The 19,116-nt window shown below is 44.3% G+C and overlaps 1 protein-coding gene across 1 annotated transcript in view; it reads right to left on the bottom strand.

Annotated features, from left to right (window-relative positions):
* tbx15 (T-box transcription factor 15) overlaps window positions 1-19,116 on the bottom strand; it is a 54,263-nt gene that overhangs the window by 19,716 nt on the left and 15,431 nt on the right. Inside the window, exon 4 of the mRNA XM_083921708.1 lies at window positions 6,989-7,160. Coding sequence (XP_083777834.1) covers window positions 6,989-7,160 — 172 coding nt within the window. The remainder of the gene's footprint in view (window positions 1-6,988; window positions 7,161-19,116) is intronic.

The following is a 19,116-nucleotide window of genomic DNA, read 5'->3' as shown; positions in this document are numbered from 1 at the left end:
AAGTAACGCTCAAAGGTGGTTTAACGTTCGTTTTTAATTTATTATTTAAATGCACAAGTGTATGTGTAAGCGTCCAGGGCTGCACTAACGTCGGTGGAGGGTAGTAAGGGTTAACAATGGAGTGTGGTCGACACCTACTCTGTAAAGTGTCCTGAGGTAACTTGTGTTATGATTTGGCACTGTAAATGAAAATGAATGTAAATTAGACAAAGACACACACACACGCACACACACGCACACACACATACATACACGTACGCACACACAAACGCACACGCACACGCCTCACGGCCCAGAGGAGTCACGCGTCTCGTCCTCTGCTGGCCCGAGGTGATGCCAAGTCAAAGCGGATCACACATCGTCGCGCAGAACAAACGGCCGAGAGGGCGGCCAGAGGACATCAGCTGAGGGCTGTTCACGCTCAAACACAATTAGGTTAAATAAGTGATGTTTTCGTGTTCTCGGTAGGTAATGACGTCCTTCTTAACCAGCTTTGAAAATCATCTGGACGTCCACACACGAGAGACACCAGCACGTCTCCACGGAGTCCGATCGAATCAGGGTTTCGTTTATTAACCACAGTGAAAAACACGTGAATGAAAACTCAGCGATCAAAGCAATGATCGTGATAACATCCCGTTGCAGCCAAGAACAATGAGGACTCTCCCCTCAGGTCACCGGCAGAGACTGTACCAACTGTAACACATACTGCCGCTGTCCTGAGAGAAACTCTGCATCTCAGAGAAGGACGCCTTGAAGACAAACAGACAAATGTTCAAAGCAGACTTCAGCAGAAAATCCTTCAGCAGACTTCTGAACGATTTCAGCGTCGACTCATGACATTACGATGCAACGCGTCATTAACAACAAAGCGAGTAGGAAACAAAAGAGAAGCAACAAAAAGAGATGTTTTGGCCGGTCCAGCCTGCTGCAGCGCTTTTATTGGGTTTTCCCAGAGATCGCCGAGGACAGACAGGAAATAGAGGACAGGATCTGAACCCACGAGGGCGAAGCCAGAGGCCGACGGGGCTGTCGGTTTACAGCGTGATGGATAAATGCCACGGAGCCGTTTCATTGTTTTTCAGACGATGTAGGAAAGACAACGCAAACAGAAATGTTGCTTAAAACAGCTGCTTTTGGACTTTATCCCTTTAAATTCAGCGACAAATTGGTTTTGGTTTTAGTCCGTTAAAAAAATAAACCACCATCCTGAACATTTAAGTTCACAATAATCACCAGTGAAGTGATTTTAACTTATTAAAAATAGGGCGGCAGTAGCTCAGTCCATAGGTGACTTGGCTGGGAACCGGAGGGTCACTGGTTTGAGTCCCTGTGTGGACCATGAATGGAGCGTGGACTGGTCACTAGAGAGCTCGCTCTAACATCTCTCCATTACTTGCATGTACATAGGTCGTGTGTGTGTGTGTGTGTGTGTGTGTGTGTGTGTGTGTGTGTGTGTGTGTGTGTGTGTGTGTGTGTGTGTGTGTGTGTGTGTGTGTGTGTGTGTGTGTGTGTGTGTGTGTGTGTGTGTGTGTGTGTGTGTGTGTGTGTATAGAGAAAATTGAATTTCCCCATTTCCGGACAAATAAAGGCATTCTTCTTCTTAAACATACACATTTGGGCTGTTTCATCAACATGTGGAGGGCAGACAATATAATAAGTTTTACACTCAGCTTAATTTGTTTTTTTGTCTTGGATGATTTTAATCACAGCAGTGCAGAAAATTTATTATGTGACCATTTGATTTATAATGTAGAATCTTTTGGTCAAGCAGCAGAAAGACAATTCAACACAAAACGTATTTGGACGATTGATTAATCACAAACTTTTCATGCATAAATGGCAGAGAGTGCTGTTTTTGGCCTCTCAGATGTGGAGATGTCTTTTTTTTCTCTGTTTTACGTCGTTTTGGACCGAACGTCTTTGGATTTCAGACAAAACAAAGATGTTTAAATGACTCTGAGAGACTGAGACGTGACAGTTTCTCTCAACCTTTCCATGTTTGTAGACCGAACGTTCGGTCGGCTGATCGAGAGGATTATCGGTGAATTAACCGATGAAAGTGAAAATAATTTTCTGAACCAGCGGCCAAAATGAGTTTCCTCAGGAGGGGGCCTGAAGTCTCCCTTAGAGAGAGGGGGAGAAGTTCAGCATCCGTGAGGAACTCGGAGTAGAGCCGCTGCTCCTTTGTGTTGAAAGGAGCCAGTTGAGGTGGTTCAGGATCATCTGGTAAGGATGAACCCTGGGCGCCTCCCTAGGGCGGTGTTCCAGGCACGTCCAGCTGGGAGGAGGCCTCGGGGAAGACCCAGGACCAGGTGGAGAGATTAGATCTCCACACTGGCCTGGGAACGCCTCAGGATCCCCCAGTTAGAGCTGGTTCATGTGGCCCGGGAAAGGGAAGTTTGGGGTCCCCTGCTAAAGCTGCTGCCTCCGCGACCCGACCCCGGATAAGAGGCTGAAGATGAGATGAGATGAGACTGAACATGTTGTGGATATGTGTGGAAATGCTGGTTTGTGATTACAGTAGCTCCCCTGGTGAGTTTAGGGAGGGAGGGTAATATAATGCATTATGTAACCTGCATTGTACTATTCCTTCAATAATAATAATAATAAAAAAGTTATTTAATCTGCAAAGAAACAAGTATATTTCCCTCCCGGATCTTTGTGGGGTAAAGTATAAAGGAAATGGAAATAATTAAAGGGCATAAAAAACTTGTGGTTCTACATAAAAATACAAATATCCGGCAAAGTTGGAACGGTTTCGTTGGTTCGTGCGGTTGAGAGATTTCTGTTGTTGTGTTTGTTCAGTGCTGTCATCGTGTTCCAATCAAGCTCTCACTGCACCTAAGGATGTTTTTCATCACTCTTTCATTCGATCGTTGCAAATGTAGTCGTAAATATTTCATGTTGTAGATTTTTTAAACTACAAAAACCACATTCTCTCAGGGTTTTATGCCATGAAATTACGGTAAAACCTGCAAACCTCATCAAAACTTTAAAATGTATCTATTTAAGGACGAAGCACATTAATCGACATTTCCGTAACTGGGACAAATTTTCAAATGCGTGCCCTTTGAAGCCTCTGCCGGGATGTTTTGAACCCAGCCATCAGTCTGGATGTGCCGTCTGAGACGCAATAATAAATACTGTATACTGCTTCTGTCGTGCGCCCTGACGTCTGATGATTCACGACGCGTATGGCGTCTGTTTCTAATGAGGCAGACATTTCACGACACCGCAAGTCAGGAGGACGAGCGAGGAGAAGAAGAAGTGCTGAGGTTTCCACACACACGGGAAGCTCCAAAATTAATTTCCTTTGGCCTCTGAACCCCCTCCAGGGAAACAAAAAGCCCTTAAAGTGGACAGCCGGAGAGGAAAGACAACCTCGCATCGCTCTGTACGTGGATCCTGGCCCACTAACAGTCCATATGTTATTACGTTTGTCACCGCTGAGCCGACGTGAGCATCTGCAGAGCCGTGACGGAGCGGGAACCTGCCAGCCTGCACTAAACGGGACGCCGCCATTTTGTAGAAACATCACCACGCTGCTGTTCTGATCGTCTGGCGTCTTTGCACTAATGGAGAGCTCAGAGAGGAAATGCTACTCGTGCAGTTTTCCTTAATTCATTCATTCATTCATCTTCAGCCTCTTGTCCCTGTTGAGGTTGCAGGGGGCTTGAGCCGATCCCAGCTGACATCGGGCGCGAGGCGGGGTACACCCTGGACAGGACGTCAGTCTATCACAGGACACATAGAGATGAACAGAGACAGACAACCATTCACACCTACGGGTGATTTAGAGTCATCAATGAACCGAACACCTGCACGTCTTTGGACTGTGGGAGGAAACCGGAGAACCCGGAGAAAACCCACGCAGACACGGGGAGAACATGCAAACCACACAGAATCCCAGCCGGGATTCAAACCAGGAACCCTCTTGTTGTGAGGCGAGGGTGCTGAGGAGAATATTATATAAAGGGAGCTTTGAGTTATGAGGTTTAATTTCACTCAAAGTTGGCATCTTGCTGGTTTTTTATGGTCTCTAAATCAAAACCTTTAGTGTTATTTTTTGTAACGGCCATTTGAGATGAAATACTGAGTGACACTTAAGCGCAGAACAATGTGTTGGCGTTATCGGCACAGCATTACCTCATAGTTTTAGATCTGGTAGTTGGAGTTGGGGATAAAAATGTATTTGAGTCTGTGAGCTGAAATGTGTTTTGAGCTGCATCAGTTGTGTTTCTCGCCACCATTTCCAAGGGAGGTTCTCAACGGTGCAGAGCAAAATGCCTTTTTAAATGTGTGAAATTATCAATACAGTAACACAATCTCGATTCAGTTCTAATCACCATTGTGTAGTTTCACAGACTGATCTGCGCTGAACCTGCACACTGGACGGTCATCGCATTTAAACCTGCCCTACGTGATGAGATGAACGTCTGTGATTGGTCCGCATGATCTCAAGCCGCTGGTAATCCGTGTGAATGAGCGACAGGCCAGAGCGAATGTAACATGAGTTTGGCAGAGTGGTCTTGTTTCCAGGGCATGCATCCACCAGATCCTGACAATAATGACCTGGTCTTCAGCTTTACAGAGAGTTTATCAGAGCGTTTGTGCTGGAGACAGTTAGAAAAGGCCTTTATTGTACAGTTTTTCTAATTTTTTAAAAATGTATCTCAATATTTAGCTGCGTATTTTCTCAGCTTTCTTTGCAGGTTCAAACGTAATGGGCCACTCAAAGTTAATAATCAAACGCTAACACAGTTTGTTCCACCTCATATTGCCTCTTTCCCACTAAACTCATGTCTAACTATAGCAGAAAGTGCAAATAAGGGGCTCACTTTAGCCCGCTGCCCACTTGCTGATTATACATAAAGGACGGCAATAAATCAAACAAATTGTGGTCTAACTTGTTACATTACAGTTGAATATTTCACCTAAAAAGCCCACATTACACATCGAGAGCAGCCAAGAGCCAATAAGAGACTTACTTTAGCTCACCACCTCTGTTACGGACGGGCTGCAGGCGAGGCAGTAAATCAGGCGGACTGTGGTCAGCCTTAAATTTTAGCATAGTGGTGCGGTGGCTGGAGCGTCCTACAAATCAAATTCAATCATTAAGTGCCTTTTAACGAAACCGTTTCATTACAAAATACTCCACAGAGCCATAAAGGAAATGAATATTATATAATAAAACAAGGGCACGGGTTCAAATCCCAGACCTCTAATATCTCTCCACGCTAATCCTCAAACCTAATAATATTCAGTCAGGGCGGACCATCTTCAAAAGGCAAGCGTGGGAGGGCCGAACGTGGCTGAGCAGACTGTCATTGCAGAAAATCAGTCTCATGAAAGCATGAAGTCCGTGAAGTACGGTGTCGACTTTCCTTTCAAGCCAACACATCAAAAAACGTCCAGCTCCAGCAGCGCGTTCATTTCTACGGCACCGTGGAGGGACGTGAAGTAAAAAGCACAAAAATGAAGTTAATAAATCACAGCCTCAACATTTAAACCCAAAGATTTTCAGCATCTTTGTTACAGGATCTGATCTGACTCCTCAGTCGGTCCATGATGCAAAAAAAAGTGTTCAATTTAAGTGATTTGTGAGCTGCGTAAAACCCCACAATCACCGTTAGAACATATGAAATATTAAAGTCCCCACAGATAAAAGAAAAACAGATTTTTTAGGAAGTAGATTGCACAATGTAACGGCTATAGAACAATGACCACTGACGTTTGGATCACTTTCACTGTCTGCAATGATGACTCATTTTACAGCACAAGGAAGAGGAACTCGCTCCAGGTGGGCCTGAACTTCTGATGGTAATAAAAACCCAACATGGAGGCTTCGTAGTCTGAAAAGACGCCAGGCGATTTTTCCTTCCATATCGCCAACTGCACCGTTCACAGCTTCACGACTTCCTTCTTACTTTTCCCAATAAACCGCGTCACTGCTCACCAGAGGCAACTCAACAAAACAGGTTACAGAAGCTATCGTCAGGCAACGTGGTGGAGCAACCGGAGCAACTGTGGAGAAAAGTGAGGGATGAGAACCTTTATCTCTACAACGCTAGACGAGTCAGTAACCAAACCTGCCTACGTATTAATACTACCGCGTGTTTCACTCATGATATGAAGCAGCTGATGGATCCAGTGACCGGAGAGCCAGCTCCACCAGCTCGATCTACTTGTTCATGTTAAAATCCCAGATGTGATCATCAGTGTCTCTGTTGCTCAGCGTGTCCTGTGGTGTTGGTAATGTTAGCTGCGAGGATAACAGAAAGCCCTACCTCTCCGGCTGTGTTTGGGACTAATCCTTACTAACTAACGGTAACCGTCACCTTTTGTTGGCTTAAAGCGGCCATGTAACGGTAGTTTTGGTGCCTAAACCAAACCGAGAGCAAAAGCAACCACTGCCGCCCACTTCTGGTCACCGCTTCATGAGATATCGTACAATTTTTTGCGCAGAACTTCTCGTACGATATCATACGGACCTGTTGATGAGAATACGTTTCAGGGGATTTTAAAGGTCAGAACTAGTCTCACATTGTCAGACCTACAGCACTACACGGGTTTATCGTTCTGGGATACAGGGAAAAAAAACACCCTGGCTTATTTGTATTTCTTCAAACCAATCACAAAAGTCTTGGACAGCGCAACAGCGATCTTACGAAATAGTGCAAGGCGACTGATATCCAGCACATGACATAAGCGCAGATATCAGGCTTTATCCCAGTGCTGTACATCCAGTGAGCGTTTCCACATCCTGTTTGGTGCATCAACTCTTTTTCGACAAAATCAAAAACCACTTCAAGCAACCATGAAAACTTTTGAGGAAGTTTGGTTGAATTTTGCAGTTTCCATACAGTTTTTTTTAATGTGATACTGTGAATGGAAACATGGCTATAAGACACAAAGATGCTGGAGCAAAATGTTATAAAAGCATTCAGCAGCAAAGTTGTGCAGATAAAGAGAAGAGGCGCCTTACGTGTCCCTGGTCGTCCAGCTCGTTGTTGGTGAGTTTGAGCTTGTCAAAGCTGACCACCTGCCTCATCCAGGTGTCTCCCGAGGCCAGAGAGTCCGGGTGGATGTAGGCCCGCGGAGGCACCGGGGAGTCTGCGTTTCCCGCCACCATCCACTTGGAGCTGTGGTACACGTACCTGGAAGATGAGACAGACCAGTTACAGCAAGAATCCAGTCACTAAAATAAACATTACGCTTTTTTTAACAACAGAAAAAGTAGATGTTCAGAGTCTGTGACCTGCACACTGAAATTATGAAAGTGTGACCATGAAATAATTCATAATTGTGCATCATCTTGCGTCACATTTTCACCTTTTTGGAAACAGGAAGTGAAAATGAACAATCTGGTCACAATTCAAACAGTTGACGGTCTTAACAGGTTTATGTTTCTTTGATTAAATTGTGCACATTTTGTTGTGTACAGTTTAACATGTGTTGAACTTTTACATTACACATTTATGGTTTTCAGTTGATGTTTTATTTGTTTTGGTTAATTTCAGAGTGTTTACCGTACAATGGTGGTCATAATTTGCTTAATTTTATGTTAAAACCTGCCCGCTTGAGTCTAAACTGAGTGTTACTGAGTTGCAAATGTCACATGAAGACTGGACGTTCACAGGAAGACCGGGCTCAGAAGAAGAAGAAGAAGAAGAAGAAGAAGAAGAAGAAGAAGAAGTGTGCGCTCTTAAATTTGAAACGTTAATGCAAAGTGGAAAAGCACAATGCAATCGAAACGACAACATTATCGCAAACAGAGTTGGGTTTCTTACGCTGGCCATAATTTTATTCCACAGCAGGTTCGAACAATCTGCGGGACTAACATCCCGTCATCACTTCCCTGTTTTGAAAACTCATTTGAACCTCTGGGGCGGCGTCAGGGTCCAAGGGGTTACCATGAAAGACCGCTCTACTGGAAAAAACAAACTCCAAACACTCGGCTACGTTGCTACAACACCGGCTTTGAGAACTCATCTGTTGTTTCTTCATTGCCCTTGAAATTTCTGAGAAGAGCAACATAAAATATCCCATATGCAGTCACACACTCCGCTGCACAGTTTCAATTAAGCTAAGCCATAATATTTGATGATGTTTTGTGTGAGTTTGGGGCATCGGGGCGTCCCACCCATTAAACAGCGGGGAGAAAGAAGAAAGGGAGAGAGAGAGAGATTGACTTTTACCCTCAAGTCCGCAAAACACCAGTCAAGACTGCGCGCACAGGGTTTAAAGACTAGAATACAATAAAAGACAAAAGAAAGGATGGAAGAAGAAGACGATAAAGGAAGAGAAGCGAGACAAAGAGACGCATCGAGCGAGATAAAGAAAGAGTGAGATCGAAAGTCAGAGGACAGGAAAGATAAAAGGAAGACAGGGTGGGAGAGGAAGAGGGGAGAGAGAGAAACACAGAATGGGAGAGCGAGGTTGAGAGGAAGTGGAGGAGAGCGAGAGTGAAGCACAGCTGTTTGCCTTTAGTTCTGGCCCGGCGCTCGGTCGAGAGTGTTTTATCTGCCAAAGTCATCACTCACTCCTGAAACATGGACAAAAACGCTCATTTGGTCCTTTTGTTATTGCCTCGAAGGGCTGCACCACCCTGTCACACACACAGAGACACACACACACACACACACACACACACAGTACATTTAAACTCAAGTGAAACATACAAACTCAGCCTCTCTACCACAAAACACACGGCTCACACATTAAAAAGCGTTCCTAGGCGGCCATGTTGGAGGTAAAGTCATCCCTTAGCTTAGTTTCCAACATTACATCTGTAAACACATCTACCTCATTACACATTTAGTTTGACTGCAAATAGTCTTTTAAATTAGCCCATATCTGTCAGCTAATCAGGCCTCAGATCCACCCTTTCTACTCATTTATCTGGTCTGATTTAAATCAACACGGGTCGGTATGAACCTCAGCTTTAGTCTGACGCAAGAAAAGAAAGAACCGGATACTTTAGATACAAACAGGAGATACAAGTGCTCCATTTAACCCCCCACCGAAATGAAACAAATTCATTAAATTTGGCTGTGGTGTGTTGGAGACAGTGCCTGTCATGTTTGAGTCCAAAAGTCACTCCCTTGTTCACTACTACACGACCGAACCAACAGGAAGAGCGCCAGCCTTTAAAGCCACATTGACATAGTGGTCAAAATGTCAAATTATAAATTCCGGGTTTCTCCCATGACGCCATTGGTCCCAAAAATAATTTCTCCCGTCGATGTACACGTTAAAGAGAGGTCTGTAAATCACTGGAATTTTTTTGGAGCGTCTCAAATCCTTTACACCCCCAGAACTTGATCGATCCAGTTCGAGAACATTTGGAAAGTCTGAAAGAGCCGCATGATTGAATCCTTTTAGTCCATCCAGATATGGTCAGAAGAGTAGGTCTAAACCACACTCTATGACTTATTTATGATTTACAGAGACCAAACAATTCCCCCGTGAGCAAACAGCAACAGCGGTGAAGAAAACCCTCCCCTTTAACAGGCAGGAACGTCAGACAACGCAGAGAGCTCTGTGGTGGACGTCCGTCTGCTTTGGGGTCGAGTTAGCAAAGCGCTAAACTGGAAGTAGCCGGTTCAGCTGGTGGCAGTGTCTGGTGCACCTGCTCTATGGGTCCAATACTGCGGAAGTGCTGAAGATCCAGATCATTTTATTCAAATAGTTGAACTGTTTTGACTCCGTGCGTCGCTGAGCCACTTTACGTATGAACACGGGCCCAGCCACGACGCCAGATTGGTCCAGGGGCGTAAAGTGGTGGGGTAATGGTCCCCCCCTTATGTCTGTCCCCTTCGCTCGGACCTTCTTTGAACTCCGCCTTCATTTTTATCTCAACAACACACCTGTAAAGTGTTCCCTGACTGCGTCCTGTGCAGCTGTAACCCTGTCTCTGACCACAGACGGACATTGAAACATATAAACCTGGTAAACTACTCCAAACCTCCTCTGTGGCAGTTCCCGCTTTGCCATGATGACACACGCACAGACTCACAAGGTGAAAACAACAGTCAACACATTGCATTGTGGGGGATTGTGTGTCATCCATCCAGCTTTGGCTCATTTTGCTGCTGACCTCCGTATTCATATCTGTGTACTCTTCTTTTGACAGATGGTATAGAGATAGAGATGGGAGAGAGAGAGAGAAATTAAATGCAACAAAGGAATCGAACCCTCTGTGACCACTCGGCTACCAAGTTGCTTCATATTTGTGTACTCTTTATGCGCTTTGTTGCCACAGAAACAATCCACAGCTCTTAGGTTGGAGAAATATCCTACTCCTGACAGATCCTGATCGATTTAATCAGACGTTTTGAGAACAAGCAAACGACTGAAGCAACCGCAGTCTGTCTCCCTTTCTCTGTCCTGTTTGTTTCACAACATTCGATGAAGTAACCGCAGTGTTCCCCAGACCTCCATGAAGTCTTAAGCTGGCTCATTGTTTTGTTATTTGTGCAAATAACTGAAACTAAACTTTGTGACAGCCCTTATTGGAAAATAAATCTGCTGTCTGGACTAATCCCTCACTAACGTAATGTTTCTGCGTTTCCCACGAGTCAGGGTGCGGCAGCCCATTGAACTGCTTGAGACTCTGCGTAGGTACAGCCTGGTATCACCACATGGCGTATGAACACACTCTTTAACAGCTTGTTAACAATGATGACAGTAGTATAGCAGAGTGCAATAGCTTGTCATGACATACAAGACATTAACCAGCAAAGGTCACAAATCCTACCTGAACAAATTGACTGTGACTAACACTGGCAGACTTCCAAAGGCAAGATATTGTTATGGACTTGGGTCATGTGGGTTTTTGTTATGTGTTTGGAAGGTGTGTGTGTAATTAATCCTCCCTGCCAGAGGGTGGCGCTGTGCTGTTGTGTGTTTCCCATTGATTTCTGCAGGTGGTGAATGGAGATGCTGATCGGCCATGAGCTGATGAGGTCATGCAGCTGCAGATGTGTCCCTCTCTGCCTACTTCCTGATTCCCAGCCAGACCATGCTGACCTGTGTGTTGTGTTAGATTATCGACTGTTAAGTGAGAACCTTTGTTAAGTTATCTGTGACTAAAGAAGTAATTTGTTACTTGAGTGCAGTCCAGGTAGGCAGGGGCGAGTGGCCATTTTGTTTTGGGAACCTTTTTATTCTCCTGTTTATTTTGGTAGGGAGGCAGGTAAGCGTCCTGTATTTTATTTTAAGATTTCATTTTTGATAGGTAAGAGTTTTCAAATCAGATGTTTTGTTTATTATTTTGGATTTACTCCCCGTGAAGTTTGAACTACCCAAAGATAAAAATAAATTTATGTTGGACTGCTACATTTTGTGCCTTGGTCTCTGGGAGTTTGGGTTGAGGTGACAGCACTTGTGTTATACTCCGGCCCCCCTAGGCCGGGGCGTAACAATATGTATACACGTATTAGGTGGTGGAGAGAAATCATAAGCACAACCGTCACTGGAGTCTTACAATTACGTCATCTCTGGTCAAGTACCGATCATCAGCTAAGAACAGAGTTTTAAGATGAACACTACAAACACGAGCCTTTTGGTTCTTGTTCTCAGTCCAGTGGTAACTAACAGGCGGCCATGAACGCCTCCTAATGTCGTCTTTATCCATTTTGAAAATGTCAGCTAACAAAAGGCAAGAGGACATCCTTACCATACAACTAACTTGTCTGACGAGAAGAAACTTTAACTTTCAGCCATGAACGCCGCCGGTGTTTTGGTTTAAAGTGACCGTGTTAACTGGTGACTCTACACCAACCATTTACGTAAGTTACTACAAGCAACCATGGATGTGAACGCGGTCACTCGTTAAACAGAGGCAACAGAAATGGTCGCGAATCCGTGTCTGACTTCAGTAGAAGAAGAAATATCGATTCAAACAACCGAACGCGCAACAACCAGACATTCTGGTGCTGGTACCGGTTGTAATGAAGTGTGTAAAGCTTACTAACGCGTCTTCTGTCTCCAGAATGCATGTGTGTATTATTGATGACCTCGGCTGTCCAAATGGTCTATAACGCACCGATTTCTTAAGGCATTTTGTGTGTCATCACCATGCATTGTTTTGCTTTTCGTGCATTACATCACGGGACGTTATAATTTGGGTTTAAAGCGCTTTTCCAGCTCTTCTCCTTTCTGTTTTTGGCATTTATGTTCAGGTCCTGCCATAGCTCCAACGTTAGCTTATAGTTTAGCTCGTGCAGGTTTAGATCAGCACATTTCTCAGTCATGTGGTCGGCCCTCTGGGGTCGCACGCCAGAACAACCTTAGAGTTGGAGAACGAGGCGTTAAATGAGATGTGAAAAGCTTAAAAATGCATCGACATGACATACTTAAATGTCCTCAACAGTCTTTCCATGAGATCACGCTGGTAGGTGCTCTTTTATTCGTCCGGTCAGACGTGGAGGTTGAGTTTATTTCAAAACAACCTGGAAATGAGAAACACACACTTCCTGTGAGTCCGAGACAAGAGCGACCACACAGCAAGTGTTGCGTTATAGGAACTGGCTGCGTCAAGTCCGTTTCTATAGTCCGGTATCAGAAATTTGCCTCAAGGGCGGGTTTTCCAATCTGTGCAGCATAAACTCTTGATTCAGAAAAGGAAAAACTCCCACCCAAAAGTCCCGTTACTAAAGTGGCACACAACTTAAACAAAGAGATGTAAAATAGACGTTTATTAATATGAAAAAGTCTGTTTACGGCTAAATGGTGAACTAAAAAAGACCACTTAACTACCTGTTGGTTTTTTCCCTTTATCCAATACTGAGCACACACGGCTCTGACTTTTGACCCCAACACACACACACGCACACACGCACAGGCACACACACACACAAAGGGTGCCGGCCAGGCGTTTCTGTAATTTCCTGTTGGGAGTGCTGTTTAGGGTTACGCTCGGTGTAGCAGCGAAAGTGTTAAAGAACGAGGAAACTTTAGCCCCAACACAGGACTGGAAATCTGATTAGTCCCCCCGCTTTCATCTTTCATAAATCTGCCATCTGGCACCGACACAATCAATAAAGACTGGACTTTATGTGACACTCTTACTGGACAGATGGGGGAGGAGGAGGAGGAGGAGGAAGAGGAGGAGGAGGGGTCCCTTCCCTTCTCAGCCAACACCAAACCACACAGCTGACAAAACCCAACGACAATGCACTCTCTAATTCTCTCTCTCTTTCCCCCACATACACACAATCACACCCAAACGTGTGTGTGTGTGTGTGTGTGTGTGTGTGTGTGTGTGTGTGTGCGTGTGTGTGTGCGTTCTCAGCTCATCACACGTACACTCTAACACAGACAGGCATACACGTAAAAACACACACTCGCCAAAACCCAGGCTGTATATTGGGTTACTGTACTGACAGAGTAAATATTGCTATTGAATTACCCTTCAGGGTTGACGTGTGTGTGTGTGTGTGTGTGTGTGTGTGTGTGTGTGTGTGTGTGTGTGTGTGTGTGTGTGTGTGTTTCTTGGATTCTTACACGTACTGTATGAGGAGCAAATGTCCACACACGCAAAGTGAGATAGATGATGATTTATTTTGGAAGTCCCCACCTAAAGTTAGTCAGACTGTCCTCTTTCACTGTTCGTACATTTACCTACGAACAGTTTCTAGTTCTGAAAAAACGCGAGGAGGCGGACGGGTCCCAAGGTTCAGGGACCCACGTTCATGTTCCAGAAGTAATGAGCCAAACCACAACTTTCTTTCTGATCTGAACCAAGTCGTTTTCTTGTCTGAACTTAACTGTTACGTTAAATAGAAGGGGGTATTTCGTAAGATACGCTGTGAATTGTTGCGCCTAAGTTTTCGTAAGAGATCAAACAAACGCGCTGATGAGAATACGTTGAGCCAGTTTCATAGTACGATTAGTTTACAGGATTGAAGTTCAGGTTTAGGGCCAGAATAGTGATTTATATGTTTTTAATAAAGGTATAGTAACGGTTATTTTTCACGTGATTGATTTGAAAGCCCTAGACTGCGTAACTGTATGAGTATTCACAGGTGTGTTCTTGCTTCATCACGCCCTCGGTGTGTAAAGTCTGTGTGTGTGTGTGTGTGTGTCTGTGTGTGTGTGTGTGTGTGTGTGTGTGTGTGTGTGTGTGTGTGTGTGTGTGTGTGTGTGTGTGTGTGTGTGTGTGTGTGTGTGTGTGTGTGTGTGTGTGTGTGTGTGTGTGTGTGTGTGTGTGTGTGTGTATGTATGTAGGCTCTTCTGTTTCTATACTTAAAGACCAAATTGTCCTCGAAAATAAAGGTAAATACATTTTCCAGTGCACAGTTTACTGGTTGTAGGTTGTATGTCCTCGCAAATATAACAAAGCCTGATGGTGTTTTGTGTGTGTGTGTGTGTGTTTTATCTCCTTTTATCATGTTATTAATTCGGTGAGTACCCAGGTGTTTGTTCTTCTAGTTCTACACTTGTGAGGACCAAAATCCTCTAAAACGAACTTATGACTGAGGTAATATTAGGGTCACATTAGGGTGACGTTGTTTTAAAATCAGATTTAAGTTACGGTTGTGAAAAGGTATCAGAGGAATGACTATTCAGTGCCCTCACAAGTATAGTAACATAGATGCCTTTGGGTGTTTTTGTGTGTTTTATCCTCCAAGAATGTGTTTTCTATTTGTACCTGTTGCTATATTCAAAGGATCAAATCCCCTTTACCCTGGAAAAAACAAGTAAATGAGTAAACTTCTATGCTTATGAGGACCAAATGTCATTGTGCCAGCTCTCTACATCATCACAGAGTCAGTTACAAATAAGATTATAGGGATTAGATTATGGCAAAGATGATTTAGGGTCAATAAAATGGGTTTAAGATCAGATTCAGTCTACGGTTACTAGGTAAATGTGTGTGTGTGTGTGTGTGTGTGTGTGTGTGCGTGTGTGTGCGTGTGTGTTATCTCTTTAGAATGCATCTTCTATTTCTGGATTCACGAGGTCCTCACAAAGATAGATAACAACGAAGAAAAAGCTTCACAGGGCCGGTTGAAGTCTGGAGTTCAGTGGATTAACGTTTGTAAGGACATAAAATAAATGTAAATGCATAAAACCTTTCGAATACGTGTGTGTGTGTGTATGTGTGTGTGCGTACACTACAACACGCTCTGACACACAGTTGAAGGAATGAGGCATGTTCGAGGAGCCAGGCGGCCTCGACGTTCGGCAGCTTGAGCTCGGAGCAGAAACCGAGCGAGTGTCCACATAAAAGAACTGTAATATATGGAGATTTAATGAGCGCGGCACCAATGAGACGTTCCTAAAGAGGGGCAGGGAGCCCAAGTAAAGCTAGTCCATTCCAATAAAGACCGTACTTCCAGATCCAAAACTCCCCGGGCTTATGAGACACACCAGTGACAGCTCCCAGCTCAGTTTGCAGAAGGACTGTGGTAGAAATCCCCCAGCCAGGAAGAAAAATCCTATTTCATTTAACAAGGCCTCCTAAAAGTCCTCCATGATGTCTTGGTTTGCTCGAGCGGAGCGCAGGAGAGGCTGACCCAAACTCTACATTAACAAACAACAGTACAGTCACTTTGTTTATCACTCGTTGTCTGTTCGGTACAGTCTTTGTTTTGTTTTTTGTCTGAGAATAAATCTGTCACATCTCGACACGAGGGGGACGAGCCCTTCGTCTGAGATGAGAGGGTTTTTGTTTTGCAAAGACGGAGGGGAAGTGTCTGCGGCGCGCTCCGCCTTTAATCAAATATCTGGCATAGCAAGGCAGCAAAACAAAAGCAACTCCCTGTAAACATGTTTCACGGCGTTGAGCTTTCTGCGTTAAAATGTGCTCACCGCGCACACACGCACACACACGCACACACGCACACACGCATGCACGCACACGCACACGGATGAGACTGGTGATTATGGTTTATATGTTATTCCTCTGTAGTCTCTTCTTCCTTCATTATGATGAACTGTAACTCTGTTAATAACACACAATAATAATAATAATAATAATAATAATAATAATAATAAAATAAATGATTAAAGCCACGTTAAAATGGAAACTGCGCATTATCACATATGGTCGTTTTGTCTCTTTGTAGCTGTTTTGTGTCTCTTTGTAGCTGTTTTGTGTCTCTTTGTAGTTGTGTGTCTCTTTGTAGTCGTTTTGTGTCTCTTTGAAGGTGTTGTGTGTCTCTTTGTAGTTGTTATGTCCCTTTGTAGGTGTTTTGTGTCTTTGTGGCCGTTTTGCGTCTCTTTATAGTCGTCTCTTTATAGTCGTCTCTTTATAGTCGTTTTGCGTCTCTATGTAGTCGTTGTGGGTTTCTTTGTAGTAATTTTGTGTCTTTGTAGTTGTTTTGTGTCTTTGTAGTCTTTTTGTGTCTCTTTGTAGTCGTTTTGCATCTCTTTGTAGTTGGTTCGTGTCTCTTTGTAGTCGTTTTGTAGCTCCTCGAAGTTGTTGTGTCTCTTTATTGTCGTTTTGTTTCTCTTTGTAGTCGTTTTGTGTCTCTTTGTAGTAATTTTGTGTCTTTGTAGTTGTTATGTGTCTCTTTGTAGTTGTGTGTCTCTTTGTAGTTATTGTGTGTCTCTTTGGTCATTTTGTGTCTCTTTGTAGGTGTTTTGTGTCTCTTTGTAGTTGTTGTGTGTCTCTTTGTTGTTGTTGTGTGCCTCTTTGTAGTTGTTGTGTGTCTCTTTGTAGTCGTTTTGTGTCTCTTTGTAGGTGTTGTGTGTCTCTTTGTAGTTGGTTCGTGTCTCTTTGTAGTCGTTTTGTAGCTCCTCAAAGTCGTTGTGTCTCTTTGAAGTGGTTTTGTGTCTCTTTGTAGGTGTTGTGCGTCTCTTTGTAGTCGTTTAGTGTCTCTTTGTAGTTGGTTTGTGTCTCTTTGTAGTTGGTTTGTGTCTCTTTGTAGGTGTTGTGCATCTCTATGTGGTTGTTGTGTGTCTCTTGTAGTTGTTGTGTGTCTCCTTGTAGTCGTTTTGCATCTCTTTGTAGGTGTTGTGCATCTCTTTGTAGTTGGTTCGTGTCTCTTTGTAGTTGTTTTGTATCTCTTTGTAGTTGGTTTGTGTCTCTTTGTAGTTGGTTTGTGTCTCTTTGAAGTTGGTTTGTGTCTCTTTGTAGTTGTTTTGTAGCTCCTCAAAGTTGTTGTGTCTCTTTGTAGTGGTTTTGCGTCTCTTTGTAGTTGTTGTGCATCTCTTTGTAGTCGTTTTCTGTCTCTTTGTAGTCGTTTTTGTGTCTTTGTAGTCGTTTTGCATCTCTTTGAAGTTGGTTTGTGTCTCTTTGTGGGTGGTGTGCGTCTCTTTGTAGTTGTTGTGCGTCTCTTTGTAGTTTATTTAAAATCAAACCCCATCACACCGCCCTGGTGTCTCAAACACTCATTAGAGCACAAAATCAAAGGCACTTTGCTGGGAAACATAAGTGTGTGAGCTGTTTTTAAAGGTTTACAGTAGGAACCGTTGAACATGAGGCCGAGTGCCAAGAGGGAAGTCGTATTCAGACTAAACTCTTGATCACACTCCAGTTCAGCCGCAGACAGCTGCAGACTCGCATGTGAACGCGCGCGTACGACGATCGGGGGTTTCTGTGCACGCACGGTGACGACCTCCTGACAGCACGAAGAAGAAGAAGAGGAGCTCCTTTGTTTGTCGTATTTGACTGAACATAAGAAAAGAAGAACAGTGTGTGTGTGAGGCGGGTTTTGGGGTGCAGGCGGACTGCGTTCACTTAAAGGTACGGTTATGTTTGATCTATATTGAGATCCCATTCCTGCTAATTCACAAATCTTTGCATCCAAATGAGCCTTAAAACATGATTCTTCCACAGCTGAACCAGCGCTGCGTCTGTTCCAAAACAAACCTTTTCTTCTCCTTCTCCTCCAGACATTTGATTTTCCTTTCTTGCCAATCTTGCTCTCTGTTGTAGATTACTCTTCCATTCTGGACTGCAGCCGCAACGTTCAGGAAAGTTTTTCACAGGCTGCCGCCGCAGTGTGTGTGTGTGTGTGTGTGTGTGTGTGTGCGCGCCCGGCAGCCCTGACAGATCCCCGCAAGTGAAGCCAAATCCTCTCCATCGCTCCCTGGTGGCTGGCTGTTAAGTTCAGGGGGCGCTCGGTTTGATACGGAGCAGAGTTTTCTCTGAGCTGAGCGTTTTTTTAATATCACAGCAGATTTAATTGTGGGAATATTCAAATGACTGTGCAGCTCTACCACAACGAGACTGTGCGTGTGCTCAGGTCCCCCGGAGCCTCGGCAGACCCCATAAAGTCCTGCACTTGTTGGTTTAGATATAGTACATTGTCCGTCTTGTCCTTGCAGGTGAATACTTCCCACCTTTGTTTCAATGTGCCATGATTGTTTAAATGCTGAATCTAATGGGAAAAAAAGGAAATATCAACCATCCTCAAAGCAATTTCAGTCAAAAGCAACTGGACTTGGTTATTTGTCTAGGAAGACGTTTCACCTCTCATCCAAGAGGCTTCATCAGTTCATGTACACATCTGACCAGGCTGGGACTGGACCAGGACCAGGACCAGGACCAGGCTGGTACTGGTCCAACTAACTGGTGTGGAGATCCAGGTATTTAACCTCTCACAAGGCAGATGATGTCACTGGAACCCTTTGTGCTCCAAGTGCCAACGACTGTCGTTGGTGGAAGTAGGTCTGGACTTCGTTGGTGCTGGTCCAGTCCCAGCCTGGTCCTGGTCCAGTCGTTGGTGAAGGTAGGTCTGGACTTGGTTAGTGCTCTATTGAGTCTGAACGACAGTCGTTGGGGTCACAGGAGGACATTTGTGAACAGTTGTTCTTTGAGGTTAGATCGTTGAACCTCCTGGGAAGGGATGAAGCCTCTTGGATGAGAGGTGAAACGTCTTCCTAGACAAATAACCAAGTCCAGTTGCTTTTGACTGAAATTGCTTTGGGGGTAACGACGACCTGGACGAATGAGAACACTCACAGGCTTAATATCAACCATTGTTTTTAACTAGAGGCCATGCTGCGATGGATCACACCAGCCACGAAGCCAAATTGAAGCAATGGCGTAAGGTTTTGGAGCAATGGCGCCTTCACTACTTCCCTTGCTCAGACCACACCGGTTTCCATACTCAGCCTTCATTTTGATCTCAGCTACACACCTGTAAAGTTTCGTGG

This window comes from Echiichthys vipera, assembly GCF_963691815.1.
Source record: "Echiichthys vipera genome assembly, chromosome: 10".
Classification (NCBI taxonomy): domain Eukaryota; kingdom Metazoa; phylum Chordata; class Actinopteri; order Perciformes; family Trachinidae; genus Echiichthys; species Echiichthys vipera.
The sequence above is the reverse complement of the archived record's forward strand: the minus strand, read 5'-3'. Positions and strand labels throughout refer to the sequence as shown.